Below are 20,973 nucleotides of genomic sequence, written 5' to 3' on the forward strand. Positions count from 1 at the left end.
TTTGATAATCACACAACGATCGCGAATGTTTAACGAAATAAATGCACTGTTTGGACAATCCATCCTTTCTTAGAATGTAACTATAAGAATAATAAACCCCACTTCGAGAGACATTAAGAATTCATTATGTTAGACTTGGTTGTGATATGTTATTATATTGAATAAAACGAAATTACCACATCAACTGTACAACTACAAAAGTGGACGATTTTGACATAAGACATGTAAGGAATTAAAATGTCTGTCAATGTCATTCAAGTAATCTATAGTGAGGGAAACAATGAGGTAAAGTAGTAAATTTAGTTCATTTGCAAATTTAAATGCGTCAGAAACGATATAGTTGTTATAACAATGGATATTTTCGATGAACCCTACTACAAAACAGCGAGAAAGTTTGGAGTCATGATAGGTCAATGGCCGTATCAGAAACGATCACGGAGTGTTTTACATGTGACTATATTTTGGACAGCCATGTGGCTGCAAACAATTCCACAAGTATTTACTTTTTTTTTTTTTTTTGATAACTGACTATGTGTGAATCCTTATTCTTTGATTGAAAAATATTTCCAAGCATCGTGTGATTTATAGATCATAGCCATGGTAAAATATTCACATGATCCCGATATACTGATTGAAGCACTATCTCCGTTTATAATAGATCTAATATTTATAGCTAAATATATTAATTCAATATATCATGCAAAAGTGGTTTGTAATTAATTTTTATATGTTACATACTCATATATACACTGTAAAAATTTTTGGTGTGAAAATGGTCCTCGAGGACTTTACCCAGTGTATTCGGTGTGAATCAACGGTGTGAAATTTCTCGGTGTGAATCATCCAGAGGTGTATTTTCAACACTGTGTGAGTGTTTTTCCACATCGTTCGGTGTTATCAGCTCAAATCTCATACATTGTTCGATTATTCGATCTGTCGTTTAAAATGACCTAATGAGTGTTTTCGATATTAAAATTCATTGATTTAACTTTAACTTCAAAAATTATTAACTAACTTTCTTTAATAATGACTAAAAAAAATACAATTGATAATTGAACCAATAAAACAATGTCAAGTATTTTCAATTGAAAAAATTATTAATTATAAGTAACATTGTATTCAAAAATCATATGTAAATTACAAAATATGTATAAACCGTTGCCATTGATATTGTTACGACCTTTAAAAGGTAATTTATGTTTTAAAGTTAATAAATTAACGATTATTTTAACATAAGTATTTTTGATTCATAATATGATATTAATTGAAAATTAAAACTCAAACTAGAAATTTTGATAAACGCATTCTTTATTTTTATCTCGCGTAAATGAGAACTTATTTTTATTATTTTGTTTTTCATTGTGTGTCTATTGAAGTAACATTAACCCCTTAATGGTCTGACATAATTTACACGGTGTTGAAAATTTTCACACTAAATCATTCACACCACACCGCGGACTCTAAATATTTTACAACGAAATATATTTCATCGTACACTGTAAAAATTTTCGGTGTAGAAATGGGCCTGGAGAACTTTACACGGCCGTGTAGTGTGAAATAACAGTGTCAAATTCTCTCGGTGTAAATTTTCCATCCGTGTAATGTTAACACAGTGTAATCTATTTTTTGACACCATTTTCCGTGTTACTCGTAATTTCAATCAATGAGTAACAAACAATCATTGGATATTTTTAACTGCTTGATCAATAACTACATTAATTTCATTTAGATATTAAATAATATTTTGAACATTTCGATATTCTTATGATTAATTTTCATAACGCCAAATTATCATGAATTATACATTTACACGTTTGGCGGTGTAAAGATTTTAAATTCCCACCGCCTAAATTTCACACCGAATTTGGTGTAATTTTCACACAGAAATTTTTACATCGAGACATTTACACTACACCGGGTCCAAAAATTTTTTTACAGTGCATGATAAATTACCAATACAAGTTTCAATTTAATGATTAGTTATTAATTATAGATGAAAGAACTTTTCGATAGGATTAAATTGAATTGGGGATTACTGATTAATGATAAAGAAAGAGAGATACTACTTCATCATTCGAAATTTGGACAATGGGTAGCAGTTAGATATGCAGGTAATGTTGTTGTAATTTAAGTAAATCACAAAATATTTATGTTATAGAGCTGAAAAAATTTTTTAATCAATTATAACTTATGTGTCTCAAGCGTTCGTATATTCAGCATGTATAATGTATATTCTTGAGCCAATGATACCCTGGATTATATCTATATTTTATAAATCACACAACCCGGTTCCACGTAAATTTTCTCTTCCACTGGAATATATTATTTTTGACCAAGATAAATATTATTGGTTATTCTTGATTATATCGAATGTTTTTTTGTTATTGATCATGAGTGTTGTTATTGCCTGTGATGTTTTACTAGTAACGTGTGTTCATCATGTGACCGGGTTATTTGCAGTCGTAGGGTAGAACTAAACATGTATATTATACTTTTTCCATAACATGGTGAGCTTGGATGAGTTATTCACACATGCCATATGTTTATGCAGATTTCGCATTGAAAATGTACCTCCAAGGGTTGAAGTACGACAAAATGATAGTCAAAATAATAATTTGTCAATTTTACGAGACGTTCGGTATGAACATTACGTCTCATGTGTCAAAGCTCACAACAGAGCTTTAAAGTGGGTCAAAAAATAGTTACATCATATATTAATTAATTACTTATTTGTTATTTATTCGGCCGAAATAATATCGGGTAATATATTTTCAAAGATATGCTGAACTGCTGGAAACTAATTTCTCCATCAGCCTGGGAGCTGTAGTTGCATTGAATTTGCCATTAATGAGTGTTACCGGTGTTCAGGTATTGTTTATTAATAATGCAATTTTAACTTTATGGAGAGTAAAAAAAGACAAATTATTTTTAGTTGATTACACAATCAAATAAAATAGAGCAAACAATAAAAAACGTAATGTATATAGTGGCTCAATCGGTACATCTCTATTTTGACTGTTTTTTATCTGAAAAATTGATAGATATGAGTATGAATATCCAACGGTGCATGTAAGTATACAATATTTTCTCGAACAATGTTCTCTTCGTCATCTATAATTATGATTTTATAGAGCTAAGGCACAATGGTATGATAATTCAACTAAATCACAAAAATTATTGATGTTAATGACAATGAGAAGTCAAAAACCGTGTCGATTGACTGCTGGGAAAATAATAGAACTGACAATTGAAAATTTTGGAAAGGTACTAAGCGATTATTTTTTCAATACATTTATCAAAATTTCCAGTTTTAATATCTATGCAGCCCGCCAAAAATTAGATGATTTACTCTCTAGAGGAATTTATTTATTATTCAAATCTCTTTTGTTAGGACGTACAAAGAAAAAAAAGTTTTCTTGAGTGAAGAAAATATTTTGGAAGACAAACGTTTTCGGGAATCAGGTCAAGATTTTCTTGAGCTAATAGAATTTGACTTGATCAGAGGAGATTTCTACTTTATCCGAGAAAATTGAGATTTTCAAAAAAATTTTTTGAATCGAAAATATTTACCTTCAGTCGAGAATTTTCTTTTCTGTGTACGGGAGTTGTAGCTTTGGATAGATTGAAGTTTGATGATTTTTAATTGAGTCCAAATAGATATCAGTCAATTACAAAACTTTGAGCCACAGGGGAGAAGGGGAAGTTATCGGGGTCATTAATTAATTATTTACCTTTAAAAATTATAATTGAACACATTGGTCTTGTGAACTGATCCCTAACTATTAGAAAATCTTTATTATTTTTAGTCTTGAAAATAAAAAAATACTGAGGAATAGAAAAAACTTTAATAATGATGATTTTGAATGAAAAAAAAATCTAACCGAATTAATTAGTAAGTTATAACTCAAATAAAATAAAATGTGGCCAAATAAGTATATGAATATAAAATTATGTCTTTTTGAATATCACGTGACTATGGTGCTTCTTTCACTGCGGGACAGTCACTCAAAACTCGAAATTTTTTATACAAATAATTCTAAAAACTAAAAATACGTTGCTCTAGAAAAAATTAATGAATGGAAATCTTGATATTCAACATATTACTTGTTGTCATTGTTGGCTATTATTTCATACAGAACACGTACCAAGTACAGAGTACTTTCATGGATGAAAATTTGTAATTTTATGTTTGAATTAATCTTTGTTTTTTTTTTTTTCATTTTTAGATGATGAAAACAGCAGGATCATATTTCACCGTCCTGTTATCAACGCGTTAATCACGTTACATTTTTTAAATAACAACTAAAATACGTTTGTAACTACGATAATTTTGATAAATAATGACAGTACTGATAGCAATATAAAACAATAAAAAAATTTACAATTTCATAATCTTTTTGCGACCAAATAAATCTCCTCGACTCTTATAATCGCACATCGCAACATAAATTTACTGCTTTACTAAGAGACCCTCTTTTATAAAAGAACTGTAATAATAACGAACCCGACTTCTAGAATGATTAAATATTCATTATATTCTTTCGCCTCGCGAGGCATTGTACGAATGAAAAAATCGAAGTTTACAAGACAGTTCCTTATCTACAACGGTGGAAGCTTATGACATGAGACAAGTAAAAATAAAAAAATGTCTGTCAATGTCATTTAAATAATTTATAAAGAAGGAAATAATGAGGTAAAATCGTGGTTTTTATTCATTTGTAAACTTAAAGGCGACAGAAACAAGAGTTGTTGTAACGATGGATATTTTCGATGCACCCTACTATAGAATAATGAAGAACTCTGCTAAATTGATAGGTCAATGGCCCTATCAGTCTCGTGAGAAAAGGATAATTATTATAATTATCGTTTGGGCGTTTTTCTTTATGCAATTTATTCCACAAGTATATTAATTTTATAGCGATTATTAACGAAATTTTATTTATATTTCATTAATTACATCAAAGATTATAGCTATTGTGATGCATATCGATGATCCAGATATTCTATTCGAAGCGTGTTCAAATATGGCAGTAGATTTCGTGAGCGCAATAAAATACATAAATGCAATTTGTAAAACAAATCTGGTATATAATTTTTCGAGTATTTAACCTTTTTTTTTTTGTTATCTTTTTAAATACGTGAATTCTGAACGGCAATTTTTGCCTTTGTACAAAGGAATCAAGTTACCTTAGTCGACTGTTCCATTAGACTTTTATGTGGAAGGTATTAAGTTGCTTCTTCAATTTACTATCATGTTTTCAATAATTATTTTATCATAAAGAAATTCTATTGATCAGCTTTGGGACAGTGGCGGTCATTTGTTTCCTGTGTACAAGCAAAAAAATATCCAATTATTTCGCAATAATATCTCAGTTTGAATATATATAATATATTTATGCCACAAGAAGATATTAAATTTATACAGATAAAAAAACTACACAATAGAGTAATACTTGATTGGAGCTTGATGTTGAACGATGAAGAAAAAAATACATTGGAGAAGCACACCTACCTCGGATATATTTTTTCATCTGGATGGGCAGGTAACGATAACAACAGTTTCGAAATCAAAAGTAAAATAAAATGTTTAATCATAATTTACAAATTTATTTGAAGGATTTGCATATATGTCCGCGACTATTTTTGTATTGGAACCGGTTTTCCCGAGAATTTTGAATGTATTCATAAGCGTAAATGAAACTGATCCATTTAAATTGGCTCTTCCGTTGGAATACATTATTATTGACAGAGAGAAGCATTACTGGATAATGTTGTTCGTTTCAACTATATTTGTTTATAATATTATAATAGTTCTTGTTTCATGTGACATCATGTACATCACCTTTGTGCAACACGTTTGTGGATTATTCGCAGTTTTAGGGTAACCTCTAAGTATTAAATGTACAATATAGTTGCTATTTTTGCAAATAATAATTATTGATTGTTGGTGATTATGTTTAAATAGATGTCGTCTAGCAAATACACCAATCGATAAAAATTATTCTGGAGGTCGTATAGCAGGAGATAATTTGTCAAATTCGGAGGATATTCCATACAAACACTTGGTATCTTGCATCAGGAGCCACAGGCGGGCTTTAAAGTATGTGGAATTATTCATAATATTTAATGATGAAATTTGTTGTCGTGAATGATAATTATATTTATGTCATTGTAGATATGCGGAACTTCTCGAAAGCGCTTACTCTGTAAGTTTTGGATTGCTAGTAGGAATTTACCTGCCTCTTTTAAGTATCACCGGATTCCAGGTAAAATAGTTGATACATTTAATATATGTATATATATAAGTGATCCAAAAAAACCGACTTATCTTAAAACTCGTAACTTGAATTAAAACTTTCCGAATTAGTCATCAAAAAAAAATAGTCGGTTTTTTGATCCACCCAAATATATAGATATATACAGCTGTGCATGTATATACAATGTATATATATAATTTTTTAGATTATCACACAATCTAATACCATCGAGCAGTTGTTAAAATACGCAACATTCACAATCTCCCAGATAATACATCTCTTTTTTGAATGTTTTATGTCACAACGGTTGACAGATATGAGCTTAGAAATGCAAAAAAGCATGTAATTATGTATTCATAAAATCTGTACTTTTGTCGATTATTTAGTATAATCAAAGCCTTGTACGATTTTTAGTTAATTCATTAAAATTAGAAAACACGAGAAAATCACGAAATTGTTGAAACGTTTTATATCAACGTAATTAATTCATTGTTCCCGGAAGCATTTTATTTTTGGCAATGCAACTAATCCGTAGAGCGTATTGATTACTGCTCAGGTAAACAGTTCAGTTAATGATCGTAAAAGGCTTAGATTAATATATGTTAATTGATATTATTTGAATCAGTAATTTATTATTTCTGTTAATACTTCCGAACCCTTGTCTTATACAGAGCTGAAGTGCAATGGTTCGATAACTCGATCAAGTCACGGAAATTGTTATTAATAATGACAATGAGAAGTCAAGTGCCTTGCAAATTGACTGCTGCTAAAATCATGGATTTGACTATTGAAAATTTCGGAATGGTAATGATCAAAAATTTTTTTTACTATCACTAATTAACATCTAAAGATGCATTCCTTCCAAATTTCTATTGCTGAATTTTTAATTCATATTTTATAAATTAAAAAAATGAATTTTCTATAATTCACGATAAAATTCGAATCTTTTGAATTATTTGAGCATCCAAATTATTTGATCAGACATTAATAATTTCTGAGTGTGAATTGTTCGCACACTTTTGTTATTACAATTCTTTCTAATGGGTATTTATGTTTTTCATACAGATGGTAAAAACATCTGGGTCTTACTTCACAATGCTGTTGTCAATGCAATAACAAACTTCCTCGTTCATCTTCACATAGTAAAAGTTAGTTTAAAATATACGTATGATGAATTAATCAGAACCTGATATTCTAATAAAAGTAAAGATATATTGTCGTTACCCGGAAGAATAAATTATATACAGTTATATCTAAATAGTTGTATATACACTGTAAAGAGAGCGGTGTTAAAAATCGACTCATTTTAACTCCGCCCGGTGTTAAAATAAAATTACACCGGTGTTAAAAATACCGTCGTTAAATCGGGGTAACCGGTGTAAAAGTGGAGTAAAATCGGTGTTAAGACCGGGTAACCGGTGTAAAAGTAGGGTAAACTGCGTCCGCTTGGATGATTAACTTTAAAGATTATAAAACACGAAAAAGTCAGTTCTTTATGAAAGTTAATAAAGAATATCATTTATTAACAAGTATAGTGATCGAGTAAATAAAAATATTCACAAAGTAAAATATTTTAACACTGGTAAAAGATATCTACACGCCCGGCGGCGTTATTTTAACACCGGTCTAGAATACACCGGTGACGGCGTTATTTTCACACCGCTTTCAGGGGTAAATTTAACACCGATAATTTTAACACCTACACCGTTTGGACTTACCCCGGTGATTTTTTACAGTGTAATTATATCTCGATTCTCGCGCGATGAATATTAATATATAAGTAAATATTCTCTAAAAATAAATTAACTTACAGAAAAAAATCAATATAAGATTCTGTAACGGCGATTCTTCGTTTTGACTGATTAACAAATCATAGCATTTTCTGGGCTCAATACTGGGTAGTTCTAAAAATAAACATAAAACAGTTGATTCGAAAATATGTGTAAATTAAGTTTTTTCTGATCTATTTGAAAAATAATTTAAATATGTATATGTTTGGAATAGAATGTCAGTAAATTGAACAAGCATACGAATGATCTTATGATTATTATGCAAAAAAAAAAGAATGGAAAATAAGTAACTACATTTTTTTCATTAACTAGTATTACAAATGGGTAGTATTGATGGATTATTTCATTACGGACCATTTGCATTCGGTCAGCTAGTTCATGTTTTTATTGGAAATGCAATTTCACAGCAATTAATAATTCACAGTGGTGAAACTAATGATGCAATGTAAATATTACTTTTTCAATGCTAAATATAGAAGAAAACTAGGCAAGTTTTTTTTTCGGAACATCCTGTTTTACCTGATACACGGAAAAAAATTAATCGTGAATGCAACATGATGCAGTCTTGGTAAATATACATGATGAAATCATGTTACATTCACATGATTTGTCATGTTTCGGCTACATAATAGTCATGTTGCGGTAACATGAGAAAATCATGTGGCATTCACATGTTTTGTCATGTTTCGGTTACATGAAAATCATGTTGCTGCCACATGATTTTCTCATGTTACCACAACATGACTATTATGTAGCCGAAACATGATGTTCTCATGTTACCGCCACATGATTAACATGTAGCCGAAACATGACAAATCATGTGAATGCCACATGATTTTATTATGTTACCGCAACATGATTATCATGTAACCGAAACATGACGAATCATGTGAATTCCACATGATTTTCTCATGTTACCGCAACATGATTATCATGTAGCCGGAACATGACAAATCATGTGAATGCAACATGATTTTATCGTGTTTATTTACCAAGACTGCATCATGTTGCATTCACGATTAATTTTTTTCCGTGTACCTCTTGTTCCAAGTAGCAACAAAAATTCATATAATTTGCCAGGTCATCTCCTATACATAAAACAAAGCTTTGCATTGTTATTATTATTTCAGTAGCAGTATTATTTCAGAAGCCAAGTTATCTGTTCTGCATCAGTATACTCGTATGAGATATCACTAAACAGTATCTATAGCTATTCAACGTACGACAGTGCATTAGATGTTTAAAGATAAGTTGTTGCAATCATGAAATAGATTTTTCTAGTAATGAGCAGTTTATAGTAAGTTTACATTGAACTATACTGAAAAGTCTGATATGTACACTGAGACGAAATCGCTGTATTCAAAATAAAATACTTGAACCGTAATTAACACCTTTAGCAAGTTATTCAATAAGAATAAAGTAGATGTATACTATTTTGAAAGAGCAAATAGTAGTCTCGATAACTTACATATATGTAATTCTATCCATATTGTTGGATTCAGTAGATAAAGCTCTTGACCAACTTGGTGCTACATAAAATTTATATACATTATTATGGTCACTAAATAAAATTGTTTGTAATTTTATGTTTGAATTTGATTATTTTTTATTTTTTTTCCATTTTTAGATGATGAAAACAGCAGGATCATATTTCACCGTCTTTTCATCAAAGCGTTAATCACGTTCTATTTTTTAAATAACAACTAAAATTCATTTGTAACTACGATAATTGCGATGAATAATGTCAGTACTGATAGCAATATAAAACAATAAAAAAATTTACAATCTCATAATCTTTTTGTGACCAAATAAATCTCCTAGACTCTTATAATCGCACTTCGCAACATAAATTTACTGCTTTACTAAGAGACCCTCTTTTATAAAAGAACTGTAATAATAACGAACCCTACTTCTAGAATGATTAAATATTCATTATATTCTTTTGCCTCGCGAGGCATTGTACGAATGAAAAAATCGAAGTTTACAAGACAGCTTTCCATCTACAACGGTGGAAGCTTATGACATGAGACAAGTAAAAATAAAAAATGTCTGTTAATGTCATTTAAATAATTTATAAAGAGGGAAACAATGAGGTAAAATCGTGGTTTTTATTCATTTGTAAACTTAAAGGCGACAGAAACAAGAGTTGTTGTAACGATGGATATTTTCGATGCACCCTACTATAGAATAATGAAGAACTCTGCTAAATTGATAGGTCAATGGCCCTATCAGTCTCGTGAGAAAAGGATAATTATTATAATTATCGTTTGGGCGTTTTTCTTTATGCAATTTATTCCACAAGTATATTAATTTTATAGTGATTATTAAAGAAATTCTATTTTTGTTTCATTAATTACATCAAAGATTATAGCTATTGTGATGCACATCGATGAACCAGATATTCTATTCGAAGCCTGTTCAAATATGGCAGTAGATTTATTGACGGCAATAAAATATATCAATGCAATTAGTAAAACAAATCTGGTATATAATATTTGATTATTTAACCTTTTTTTTATCATCTCTTTGAATGCGTTAATTCTAAAAGGTAATTATTGCGTTCGTACAAACGAATCAAGTTACCTTAATCAACTGTTTCATCAGACATGGAGAAAATATATAGTTGCTTCTTCATTTAACAATCATGTTTTCAATAATTATTTAGTCATAAAGAAATTTTATTTATTAGCTTTGAGAACAGTGGCGGTAATGTGTTACCTAAGTACAAGTAAAGTCAAATCCAATTATTTTGCAATAATGTACAAAATGTTTCAGTTTAATAATGTATAATTTATATTTATGCACATTAAGATATTAAATTTATGTAGATAAAAAAACTACACGATAGAATAATATCTGATTGGAGGTTGATGTTGAACGATAAAGAAAAAATAACACTGGAGAAGCACGCCAACCTCGGATATATTTTTTCATCTGGATGGGCAGGTAACGATAACAACAGTTTCCAAATCAAAAGTAAAATAAAATGTTTAATCATAATTTACAAATTTATTTGAAGGATTTGCATATATGTCCGCGACTATTTTTGTATTGGAACCGGTTTTCCCGAGAATTTTGAATGTATTCATAAGCGTAAATGAAACTGATCCATTTAAATTGGCTCTTCCGTTGGAATACATTATTATTGACAGAGAGAAGCATTACTGGATAATGTTGTTCGTTTCAACTATATTTGTTTATAATATTATAATAGTTCTTGTTTCATGTGACATCATGTACATCACCTTTGTGCAACACGTTTGTGGATTATTCGCAGTTGTAGGGTAACATCCAAGTACTCAGTGAAAAATATCCCAGGAATAAAAAAATTTATAGGGGAGGGTGGGGCAGAGCGGCCCCCCTAAGCCAATTATTATTTTTTGTGGCTTTTAACCATAAGATCACTTTACTTTTGTCCTATTTCGAACAAATTTATGGACATTTTGCCAAAATTCTGAAAAAAAAATTTTTTTTTTGTGGGGCAGAGCGGCCCCCCTCCAAAAAGTGATAAAAAAATTTTTTTTTCGTTTTTTTTTTTTTTTTAAATTGTTTTCCTCATTAAGAATGTATTTCTTGCTCTTGACAACTATTTTTGGTTTTATATTACTCGAAAAAAATTTTTTTAAGTGTAATAAATCGTTCACTCTCGATTACCTTAATTACTAATTGTTATTTAATAAAAAAAAAAGTCAATTCTATAGTTTTACTTTATTTCAAAAATTTATCAACTAAAAAAAAAAAATTTAATTTTTATAAATTTTGAGTGACCAAATTTGCCTCTTACATAGAGAAACGGTCGAAAAATATGAAAAAATAATTTTTTCGGAAGTTTCGGCTGGTCCATTTTGCCCCAGGTGTTATGCGTGGGGCTAGAAATGTGGAATTATACTAATTTTTTTTTAATTTGACGATAAAAATATGAAAAAATCACTTTTTCAAAATTTTGGGCTTGTCCATTTTGCCCCAAATGTCATGCGTAGGGGTAAAAATGCTCAAACATATCGGATTTATAGTAATTAGGCGAAAAAAAAAAATTTTTTTTTTGATCAAAATTTCAGGGGGGCCGCTCTGCCCCATTCTCCCCTATAATTATCTATAAAATTATGTACAACTGTCTAGTTGAAATTATACAAGAGTTTTGGCCATATATAATTTTGTATACTTTCATATGATTTTCTATAATTATATGTAGTTTTTTATATCATACTCATACAGTTAATTTATATTCATAAATAAAATATTGCAAAAAAAATTTTAATGTACCTTTTATATTGGATAAAATTAATTTGAGAAAATTATTCATAATATTATTTGTCATCTTCAATCGGAAAATCTTTTTTAATTTTACTACGTAATCAACGAAAAGAATTGTTTTGAAGTTATAATAATTATCATGCAACTAAGTCATTTAATTTAGAATTGGTCGCAACAATAGAACATGCTTTCAAAAAAATTGAAAAATTATAAGGATATAACGATATAAATTAACTATTATAATCGATAAAGTTTAATTTATAATATTCACGAAATGTAAATTCGTAGATGCGCTTATATATCATCATTATCATGTTTTTACATTGAAGATAAGAGAATTAAACTTTACGGAGATGGTAATGAGATAAAATAATGTATAATTCAATGTCTATTTATTTATATATACATAAAAATTCTATAACTATACAAAATTATATATAATCTTATATATTTAATAAAATAAGATGAAGCAGCAGCCATTTTATATGATTTTATGTAGTTTTATATAACTATATTACGTTTTATCATGATTATATTTTAACATGATTCTACAAAATTTTTTTTCCCGGGATAGTTGCTATTTTTGCAAATAATAATTATCAATTGATGATAACTATGTTTGAGGAGTAGATGTCGACTAGAGAATACACCAATCGATAAAAATTATTTGAATGGTCACAAAAGAGGAGATGATTTGCCAAACTCAGACGATCTTTCTTACAGGCATTTGGTATCTTGTATAAGAAGCCATAGGCGAGCTTTAGAGTACGTGGAATTATTCATAATATGTAATGATGTAATTTGTTGTCGTGAATGATAATTATATTTATGTTATTGTAGATATGCGGATCTTCTCGAAAGTGCTTATTCTCTAAGTTTTGGATTGGTAGTAGGAATCAACCTGCCACTTATAAGTATCACCGGATTTCAGGTAAAAAGATTAATACATTCAACATATATATCCACATATAGACATTTATTATATGTATATATATATATAAGTGATCCAAAAAAACCGACTTGATCTTAAAACTCGTAACTTGAATTAAAACTTTCCGAATTAGTCATCAAAAAAAAAAATAGTCGGTTTTTTGATCCACCCAAATATATAGATATATACAGATGTGCATGTATATACAATGTATATATATATTTTTTTTAGATTATCACACAATCTAATACAGTAGAGCAGTTGTTAAAATACGCATCATTTACGATCTCCCAGATATTACATCTCTTTTTTGAGTGTTTTATGTCACAACGGTTGACAGACATGAGCCTACATATGCATCATAGCATGTAATAATGCATTGATGAAATCCAATATCGGAATTATCAATTACTAAGTATGATCAAAGCCTTGTACGATTTTTAGTTAATCAGTCAAAATTATAGAACACGAGAAAATCACGAAATTGTTGAAATATCAACATTCTATTGGCAAACTTAGTTGTAGGAGGTATACCATAATGTCAACAAATTAAATGTAAAAGTAAAATCACATTGTGAATTTAATGCAAGACCGCATGTTGTTGACAAGTTGGTTGCCTCGAGTCTGACTTTTCCGTAGTTAATTCATTGCTCCTAGAAGCATTTTATTTTTGGCAATGCAATTAATCCGTAGAACGTATTGATTACTGCTCAGGTAAACAGTTCAGTTAATGATCGTAGAAGGCTTAGATTAATATATGTTAATTGATATTATTTGAATCAGTAATTTATTATTTTTGTTGATACGCCCGAATTTCCGTCTTACACAGAGCTAAAGTGAAATGGTTCCATAACTCAATAAAGTCACGAAAATTGTTATTAATAATGATGATGAGAAGTCAAGTGCCCTGCAAATTGACTGCTGCTAAAATCATGGATTTGACTATTGAAAATTTCGCAGCGGTAATAATCAAAATTTTTTTTACTATCACTAATTAACATCTAAAGATGCATTCCTTCCAAATTTCTATTGCTGAATTTTTAACTCATATTTTATAAATTAAAAAAATGAATTTTCTATAATTCACGATAAAATTCGAATCTTTTGAATTATTTGAGCATCCAAATTATTTGATCAGACATTAATAATTTCTGAGTGTGAATTGTTCGCACACTTTTGTTATTACAATTTTGTCTAATGGTTATTTATGTTTTTCATACAGATGGTAAAAACATCTGGGTCTTACTTCACAATGCTTTTGTCAATGCAATAACAAACTTCCACATTCTTCTTCATGTAGTGAAAATTAGTTTAAAATATACATATGATGAATTACTCAGAACCTGATATTCTAATAAAAGTAAATATAGATTGTTGTTACACAGAAAAAAAATCTGTCTATCGTTGACCCTGCGGGCCAGCCCCAAAACCCTCACACAGACACTCGGACATCATTCTAAAAATAGTCAGACTAGCTTCCAAGGATCTTAAAACGTCGACATCTGATGAAAACTTGATTTTCGAAAATCGGGGTGGAAACAGTAACTTTCCAAATTTTTCGAAAATCATCGATTTTCTTAGCGGGAAGTTAAAAATAGTATAATCTATATCTAAATGTTTGTATATAATTGTATCTCGATTCTTGCGCGATATTAAAGAAAACTGCAAATATTACATTAATCATAAATAACTGCGCTAATAATAATTATGTAATACAATAAACATATTTATAATCTAAGTATCTTATTGTAAAGATACAAAACTTACATTGACTTGTTTCTGACACTTACACTTGAGAAATACATATTGAGATAAGTAAATTTACCGTTCCACGAAAAGACGTCCTTTATAATACGACTATAAGAATAACGAACCCTACTTTTGAAGTATCAAATATTCATTACGTTGTTTCTCCTTACGTAACACTGGAGTAACGAGAAAATCGAAGCTACTATGACAGCTTTATATCTGCGATCAATTACGATTTCAAAATAAGACATTTAAGCAATTAGAATGTCTGTCAGTGTCAATCAAAAATTGTAGCGAGGGAAACAATAAGGTAAAATAGTGGATTAAAGTCATATGTAAACTTGAAGCCATCAGAAACAGGAGATATTATAACAATGGATATTTTCGATGAACCCTACTATAGAGTAGTAAAAACCTCTTCTCATTTGATAGGTCAGTGGCCGTATCAGTCTCCACAGAAAAAAGTGATGATAACAATGATCATATGGACTGCTTTCTTCATGCAATTTATTCCACAAGTATATTTAATTTATAACTTTTATTAAACAATTTTTTTATTTTTAAAATAATGATGTCAAAGGTCATAGCTATTGTGATGCATCTCGATGATCCGGATATTCTATTTGAATCATTTTCCTCGATGGTAATTGATTTAGTGTTTATTTTCAAGTATTTCAATGCAATCTCTAAAGCACATTTGGTATGTTATTTTTAAAATATATATATATATTTTTTTTTTATTTAATTTTTTTTTTTTTTAACTCTTCAAATGCGAAAATTTTGAATAGAAATTTTGGTTTGTGTACAGGAGAATCAAACTACCTTAGTCAACTGTCACTCTAAATTAGCTTTCGAGCATTAGATACAAAGCTGCTTTTCAAGTTCGTAGTTATGTTTTCAAGAATTGAGGAGGTTAGAACCGAAGGAGTATAAGTTTTAATAAAAAATTTTCAGCTGAACATGATTTTAAGCTCAGAAAATTTAGCTTTTTTAAAACGATATGAGAAAAATAAATTTTTTTGTCACTTATGTCCATTAAGTTCTAACCCCTTTGAATTATTTCATTTTGTAATAGAAGAAAATTTAGTGATTCAATTTTAACCTTTCATCCGCCGCGCTATGAGGGAATCCCTGCCCTTTTTTTTTTTAATTATAACTTCAAAAAAATAAATAATCACTTTCTTAAACCGATTCAGATTCATGTATTAATGCCTTACTAATCGATATAAAAAGCTCCTATAATTTTAGTTGCTTCATTTTTTTTTCTGAATTTATTTTAATACGAATAAATCGTGAAATCACAGCGATTCCCGCACTGAGGAACTGATCTCGTAAGTAAAATTTGATTTGCAACGTTGCCATATTTTTAAAAAACGTTATCAGCTGCATCAATCAGTTAAACAATATGAAGCCTAGTCCTATAAATAATTGAATTCACCGATAATATTTATTTTTGAAAAATTTTATTAAAAAATGAACAATCTGATGTAAATTGGTTAACTTCAAAATCGACGTAGCAACATTGCATTAAAATTAACATTGCGGAGATTTTCTCACCGTGTGACTAACGATTTTCGGTAAGGGATACGCGATGGACGAAAGGTTAAGGGCAGTGACGGCCATTTGTTCCTCGTGTACGAGCAAGAAGATCCAATTAGTCCGTGCTAATGTACGAAATATTCTAGTTTAATTATATATAATACATTCATGCAACAATAAGTTATTAAATTTACATAGATGAAAAAACTATACAATAGAATCGTATCTGATTGGAAGTCACTATTAAATGATGAAGAAAAAAGTAGACTACAGCATCATACCAATCTCGGTCGTCTTTTTTCATCTGGATATGCAGGTAATGGTACTAATAGTTTACAAATTAGAAGCAAAATTTAATCTTTAAACTTGATTTGAATATTACAATAGGATTTGCATACATGTCAGTGGTGATTTTTATAATGGAACCGGTTTTTCCGAGGATTATAAATGCATTCATAAAAACAAATGAAACTGTTCCATTTAAATTAGCGCTTCCGTTAGAGTATATTATTATTGACAGAGAAAAACATTACTGGTTAATGTTAGCTATTTCAAATCTACTTGTTGTAAACATTACAGTTGTTATTATTTCATGTGACATTACATTTATTACCTTTGTGCAACATGTTTGTGGGTTATTCGCAGTTGTAGGGTAGCATCCAAGTTTTTCATATAGAATATTAGTTTTTTTATTTTCGGCTAACAATTATTGATTGATGGTGACTATGTTTGAGCAGGTGTCGACTAGTGAATACACCAATTAATAAAAATTATTCGGAAAGGCACAAAGGCGGGGATTATTTGTCAAACTCAAAGGATATTCCATACAAACATCTGGTATCTTGTATAAGAAGTCACAGGCGAGCTTTAGAGTATGTGGAATAATTCATACCATTTAATAATATGAATTAGTTGATGTGAATGATAATTATTTTTATATTATTCAAGATTTGCGGAACTTCTCGAAAACGCTTATTGTGTAAGTTTCGGATTGACAATCGGACTCAATCTGCCAGTTATAAGTGTCACCGGATTCCAGGTAAGTCGTTTAATATATTTGATATATATACACAGAAAAATAAGTTATCTTGAGTCAAGAAAACATTTTTGAAGACAAGCGCGTAAGGGAACCAAATCAAGATTTTCTTGAGCCAAGAGAATTTGTCTTGGTCAGAGGGGATTTCTACTTTATCCGAGAAATTTGAGGTTTTTAATAAAATTTTGTTGAATCAAGAATATTTACTTTCAGTCGATAATTTTTTTTCTGTGTTTATATATATAAATATATATGTATGTATACATAAAAGAATAATTTTTTAGATTATAACACAATCTAATACAATCCAGCAGTTATTGAAATACGTATCATTTACAATCACCGAGATATTACATCTCTTTTTTGAATGTTTTATGTCACAACAGTTAACAGACATGAGCTTACAAATTCAAGACAGCATGTAATTATGCACTGATCAAATCCAATATCACATTTATTGATTATCAAGCATAATTTAAGTCTTCTACGATTTCCAGTTGATTAATAAAAACTGATTGAAAGTAGAGCACACGAGAAAATTAAAAAACTGTTGAAATATTTCACATCAACAATCGATAACGAATACTGCACCTACTATAATATAAAGTAAACAAAAAATTTGTAAAAGTAAAAACACGTTGTGATCAAAATGCGGAGGTATCAAGTTACTTGGACAAGCTGGCTGCTTCGAATCTGATCCTTCTTTAATCAATTCGTTGTTCCCAGAAGCCTCTCATTCTTCTGGCATAGTTAATGGTTGGTAAAGAGAGGGAATCCTAGCTATTCATAAAGGCATAAAAAATGGACAAACTAATCAGGTTTAAAATAAACCTGAGTAATTTTAAAAACGTAAGTTTGATGTTGTGTAAATTCTATCTATCCAGCGAATGGACTATGGTCCGGGTAAATAGCTAAATTAATAATCGTAGAAGGCTTATATTAACATATGTTAATCAATATTATTTAATGAATTTATTCAAAATTCCTGTTAATACATTCCAATATTTGTCTTACACAGAGCTCAAGTGAAATGGTTCAATAATTCGATAAAGTCACGGAAATTGTTAATATTAATGACAATGAGAAGTCAAGTGCCCTGCAAATTGACTGCTGCTAAAATAATGGATTTATCTATTGAAAATTTTGGAATGGTAATGATCAAAAATTTCTTATATCATTTTTAATCTAAATCTAAGGGTTCCCGAATACTGATCGAAATGATTTAAATTCGAACACTGGATACGAATTTCTATTATTGAATTTTAAACCTGCGTTGTGTAAATTGAAGAAAAATGTTATTCTATAATTTGCAGATGATGCGAATTTCTCAAAAGATTCAAAAATTCAAATTGTATGATTAGATACGAATAATAAGGATACGCAAATTCTTCGCGAACCCTTACTATTATCAATATTTCCAAGATATATTTATGTTTTTCATACAGATGGTAAAAACATCGGGGTCATACTTCACGATGCTTTTGTCAACGCGATAACAAATTTCAACATTCTTCACTATATAGTAAAAACCAGTTTAAAATATACATATGTAGAATTGATTAAAATCGGTTATCATGAAAAAAATAGATATATTTTCGTTCATTCATATACATGTAAGTTATATGTGGATCATTTTGTATGTGTATTTTTTTGCAGCTTATATGATTATAGAATGATATACATGGGTAATATATGCTCATACACCGAGAAAAAAATATAGCAACCTTTACTTATTATTATTATAATTATTATTATTATTTATGTCATCTGTATCAGTGTTGGTATCAATTTTTATTTTAAAAAAATCACTTGTTTTGACCGAGATTCGAACCCTGATCTCCCGCGCGTGAGTTCTTTCCTTATACTGTCGGTCCGTTGTCTTCTTTAAACGGAAGTCTGAACTTGTAATACATATTCGTATACGCTATTCCCACCAACTTTTAATTTTATTTATCTGCTTTGGAAAAATAACCGTTTAGTAACTTTCATTTGCCGTACAGTACTACGCTATTTATCTAGTTTACAGAAATTACTAAACAGATTATAATTTTTGTATACCGTAGGGTATTTGATGCATACGCTTAGCTAATTTTTATATTTTTGCAGAGTAAAAATCGTTAAATCCTATAATGAAATGTATGACTATACGTTTAATAATAATTTAATATTTTCTTTATAAAAATTGCTGTTCGATTAACAGAGAGTACGAATGAAGTAGTAATAAAACTAATGATATAGCAATTTTTCAGATAAACATGTAGTATTAATTACCATTCCATGATTTTTACTATGAATTGAGTGCTAAGTAGTAAAAATAATGCACTGATTCGCATTAGTATTTCTTACTAAAAAATATATTAAAATATTTTCGACACTCGTTTTCATCGTGTATCAAATAATACACAAATTAAAAATTTGGTTATCTTCATAGAAAGATACAAAACTCGCATTGACTCGTTTCTCATAATCCCACTTCGTAAAGTACGTATTAAATAAAATAAATGAACTATTTCACTAATACATACTATTATGCATTACAACTATGCTAATAGCAAACCCTCCGTTTAGAATAATTAAATATTCATTATATTCTTTTCCGTCGTGGAAAGTTTTTGTAGCAAAAAAATCGAAGTTACCATGACAGCGCTATATCTACAGGGAATATGATTTTAAAATGAGACAAGTAAGCAATTAAAATGTCTCTCAATGTCACTTAAAAATTTATAGTGAGAAAAAGAATAAGGTAAAATAGTGCATTTAAGTCATGTGTAAACGTCAAGCCGTCGGGAGAAGAAATACAACAACAATGGACATTTTTGATGAACCCTTCTATAGAGTAGTAAAAAACTCTTCTATATGTATGGGTCAATGGCCGTATCAGTCACCTAAGAAAAGGACGATTATAATAACTATCATCTGGACTGCTTTTTTCATGCAATTCATTCCGCAAGTACAATAATTATAGCATTTATTTAAAAAATTTTTTCTTCATGAATTACATTAAAGATTATAGCTATTGTGGTACATATCGATGATTCGGATATTCTGTTTGAAGCATTTTCCTCGATGGCAATTGATTTAATGTTCATCGCCGCGTTTATCAATGTAATCTATAGAAGAAAGTCGGTATGCAATTTTAAAATCTTTTTGTGTGTGTGTGTATGTGTGTTTTTTTTTTTACTTTTTTTTATCAACTCTTTAAATGCGAATATTCTGAACGGAAATTATGGTTTGTGTACAAGAGGATCAAACGATCGTAGTCAAATGTCACCATGAAATAGCTTTCAATCATTAGACCTCTCTGTAAAAAGTATAAATTTGCTCTTCAAAGTTCTAATCATGTTGTCAAGAATTGAAAAGGTTGAAACCGACGAAGCATAAGTTTCAAAACAATTTTTAACTCCCCGCTATGAAAAT

The 20,973-nt window shown here is 29.4% G+C and overlaps 3 protein-coding genes across 3 annotated transcripts; all 3 read left to right on the plus strand.

Moving 5' to 3' along the window:
• Positions 1-182: 182 nt before the first annotated feature.
• On the plus strand, positions 183-4,427 carry LOC130676601 (odorant receptor 49a-like). Its single transcript, XM_057482944.1, has 9 exons — positions 183-495; positions 589-708; positions 1,994-2,111; positions 2,203-2,467; positions 2,552-2,686; positions 2,778-2,868; positions 2,933-3,069; positions 3,132-3,264; positions 4,227-4,427. Exons 1-9 carry the CDS (start codon positions 352-354, stop codon positions 4,275-4,277), a joined length of 1,194 nt encoding a protein of 397 aa, XP_057338927.1. The 5' UTR covers positions 183-351; the 3' UTR covers positions 4,278-4,427.
• A 205-nt stretch (positions 4,428-4,632) lies between these two features.
• On the plus strand, positions 4,633-8,626 carry LOC130676590 (uncharacterized). Its single transcript, XM_057482929.1, has 9 exons — positions 4,633-4,901; positions 4,965-5,084; positions 5,426-5,543; positions 5,617-5,881; positions 5,966-6,100; positions 6,176-6,266; positions 6,463-6,599; positions 6,929-7,061; positions 7,323-8,626. Exons 1-9 carry the CDS (start codon positions 4,758-4,760, stop codon positions 7,371-7,373), a joined length of 1,194 nt encoding a protein of 397 aa, XP_057338912.1. The 5' UTR covers positions 4,633-4,757; the 3' UTR covers positions 7,374-8,626.
• Positions 8,627-10,089: 1,463 nt separating this feature from the next.
• LOC130675734 (uncharacterized) lies at positions 10,090-19,493 on the plus strand. Its single transcript, XM_057481571.1, has 18 exons — positions 10,090-10,348; positions 10,412-10,531; positions 10,876-10,993; positions 11,067-11,331; positions 12,932-13,066; positions 13,142-13,232; positions 13,464-13,600; positions 14,062-14,194; positions 14,455-14,498; positions 15,301-15,499; positions 15,562-15,681; positions 16,719-16,836; positions 16,908-17,172; positions 17,258-17,392; positions 17,469-17,559; positions 17,841-17,977; positions 18,575-18,707; positions 19,002-19,493. Exons 1-18 carry the CDS (start codon positions 10,205-10,207, stop codon positions 19,050-19,052), a joined length of 2,436 nt encoding a protein of 811 aa, XP_057337554.1. The 5' UTR covers positions 10,090-10,204; the 3' UTR covers positions 19,053-19,493.
• Positions 19,494-20,973: the final 1,480 nt, after the last annotated feature.

The sequence above is a fragment of the Microplitis mediator genome, chromosome 10, assembly GCF_029852145.1.
Source record: "Microplitis mediator isolate UGA2020A chromosome 10, iyMicMedi2.1, whole genome shotgun sequence".
NCBI lineage: Eukaryota > Metazoa > Arthropoda > Insecta > Hymenoptera > Braconidae > Microplitis > Microplitis mediator.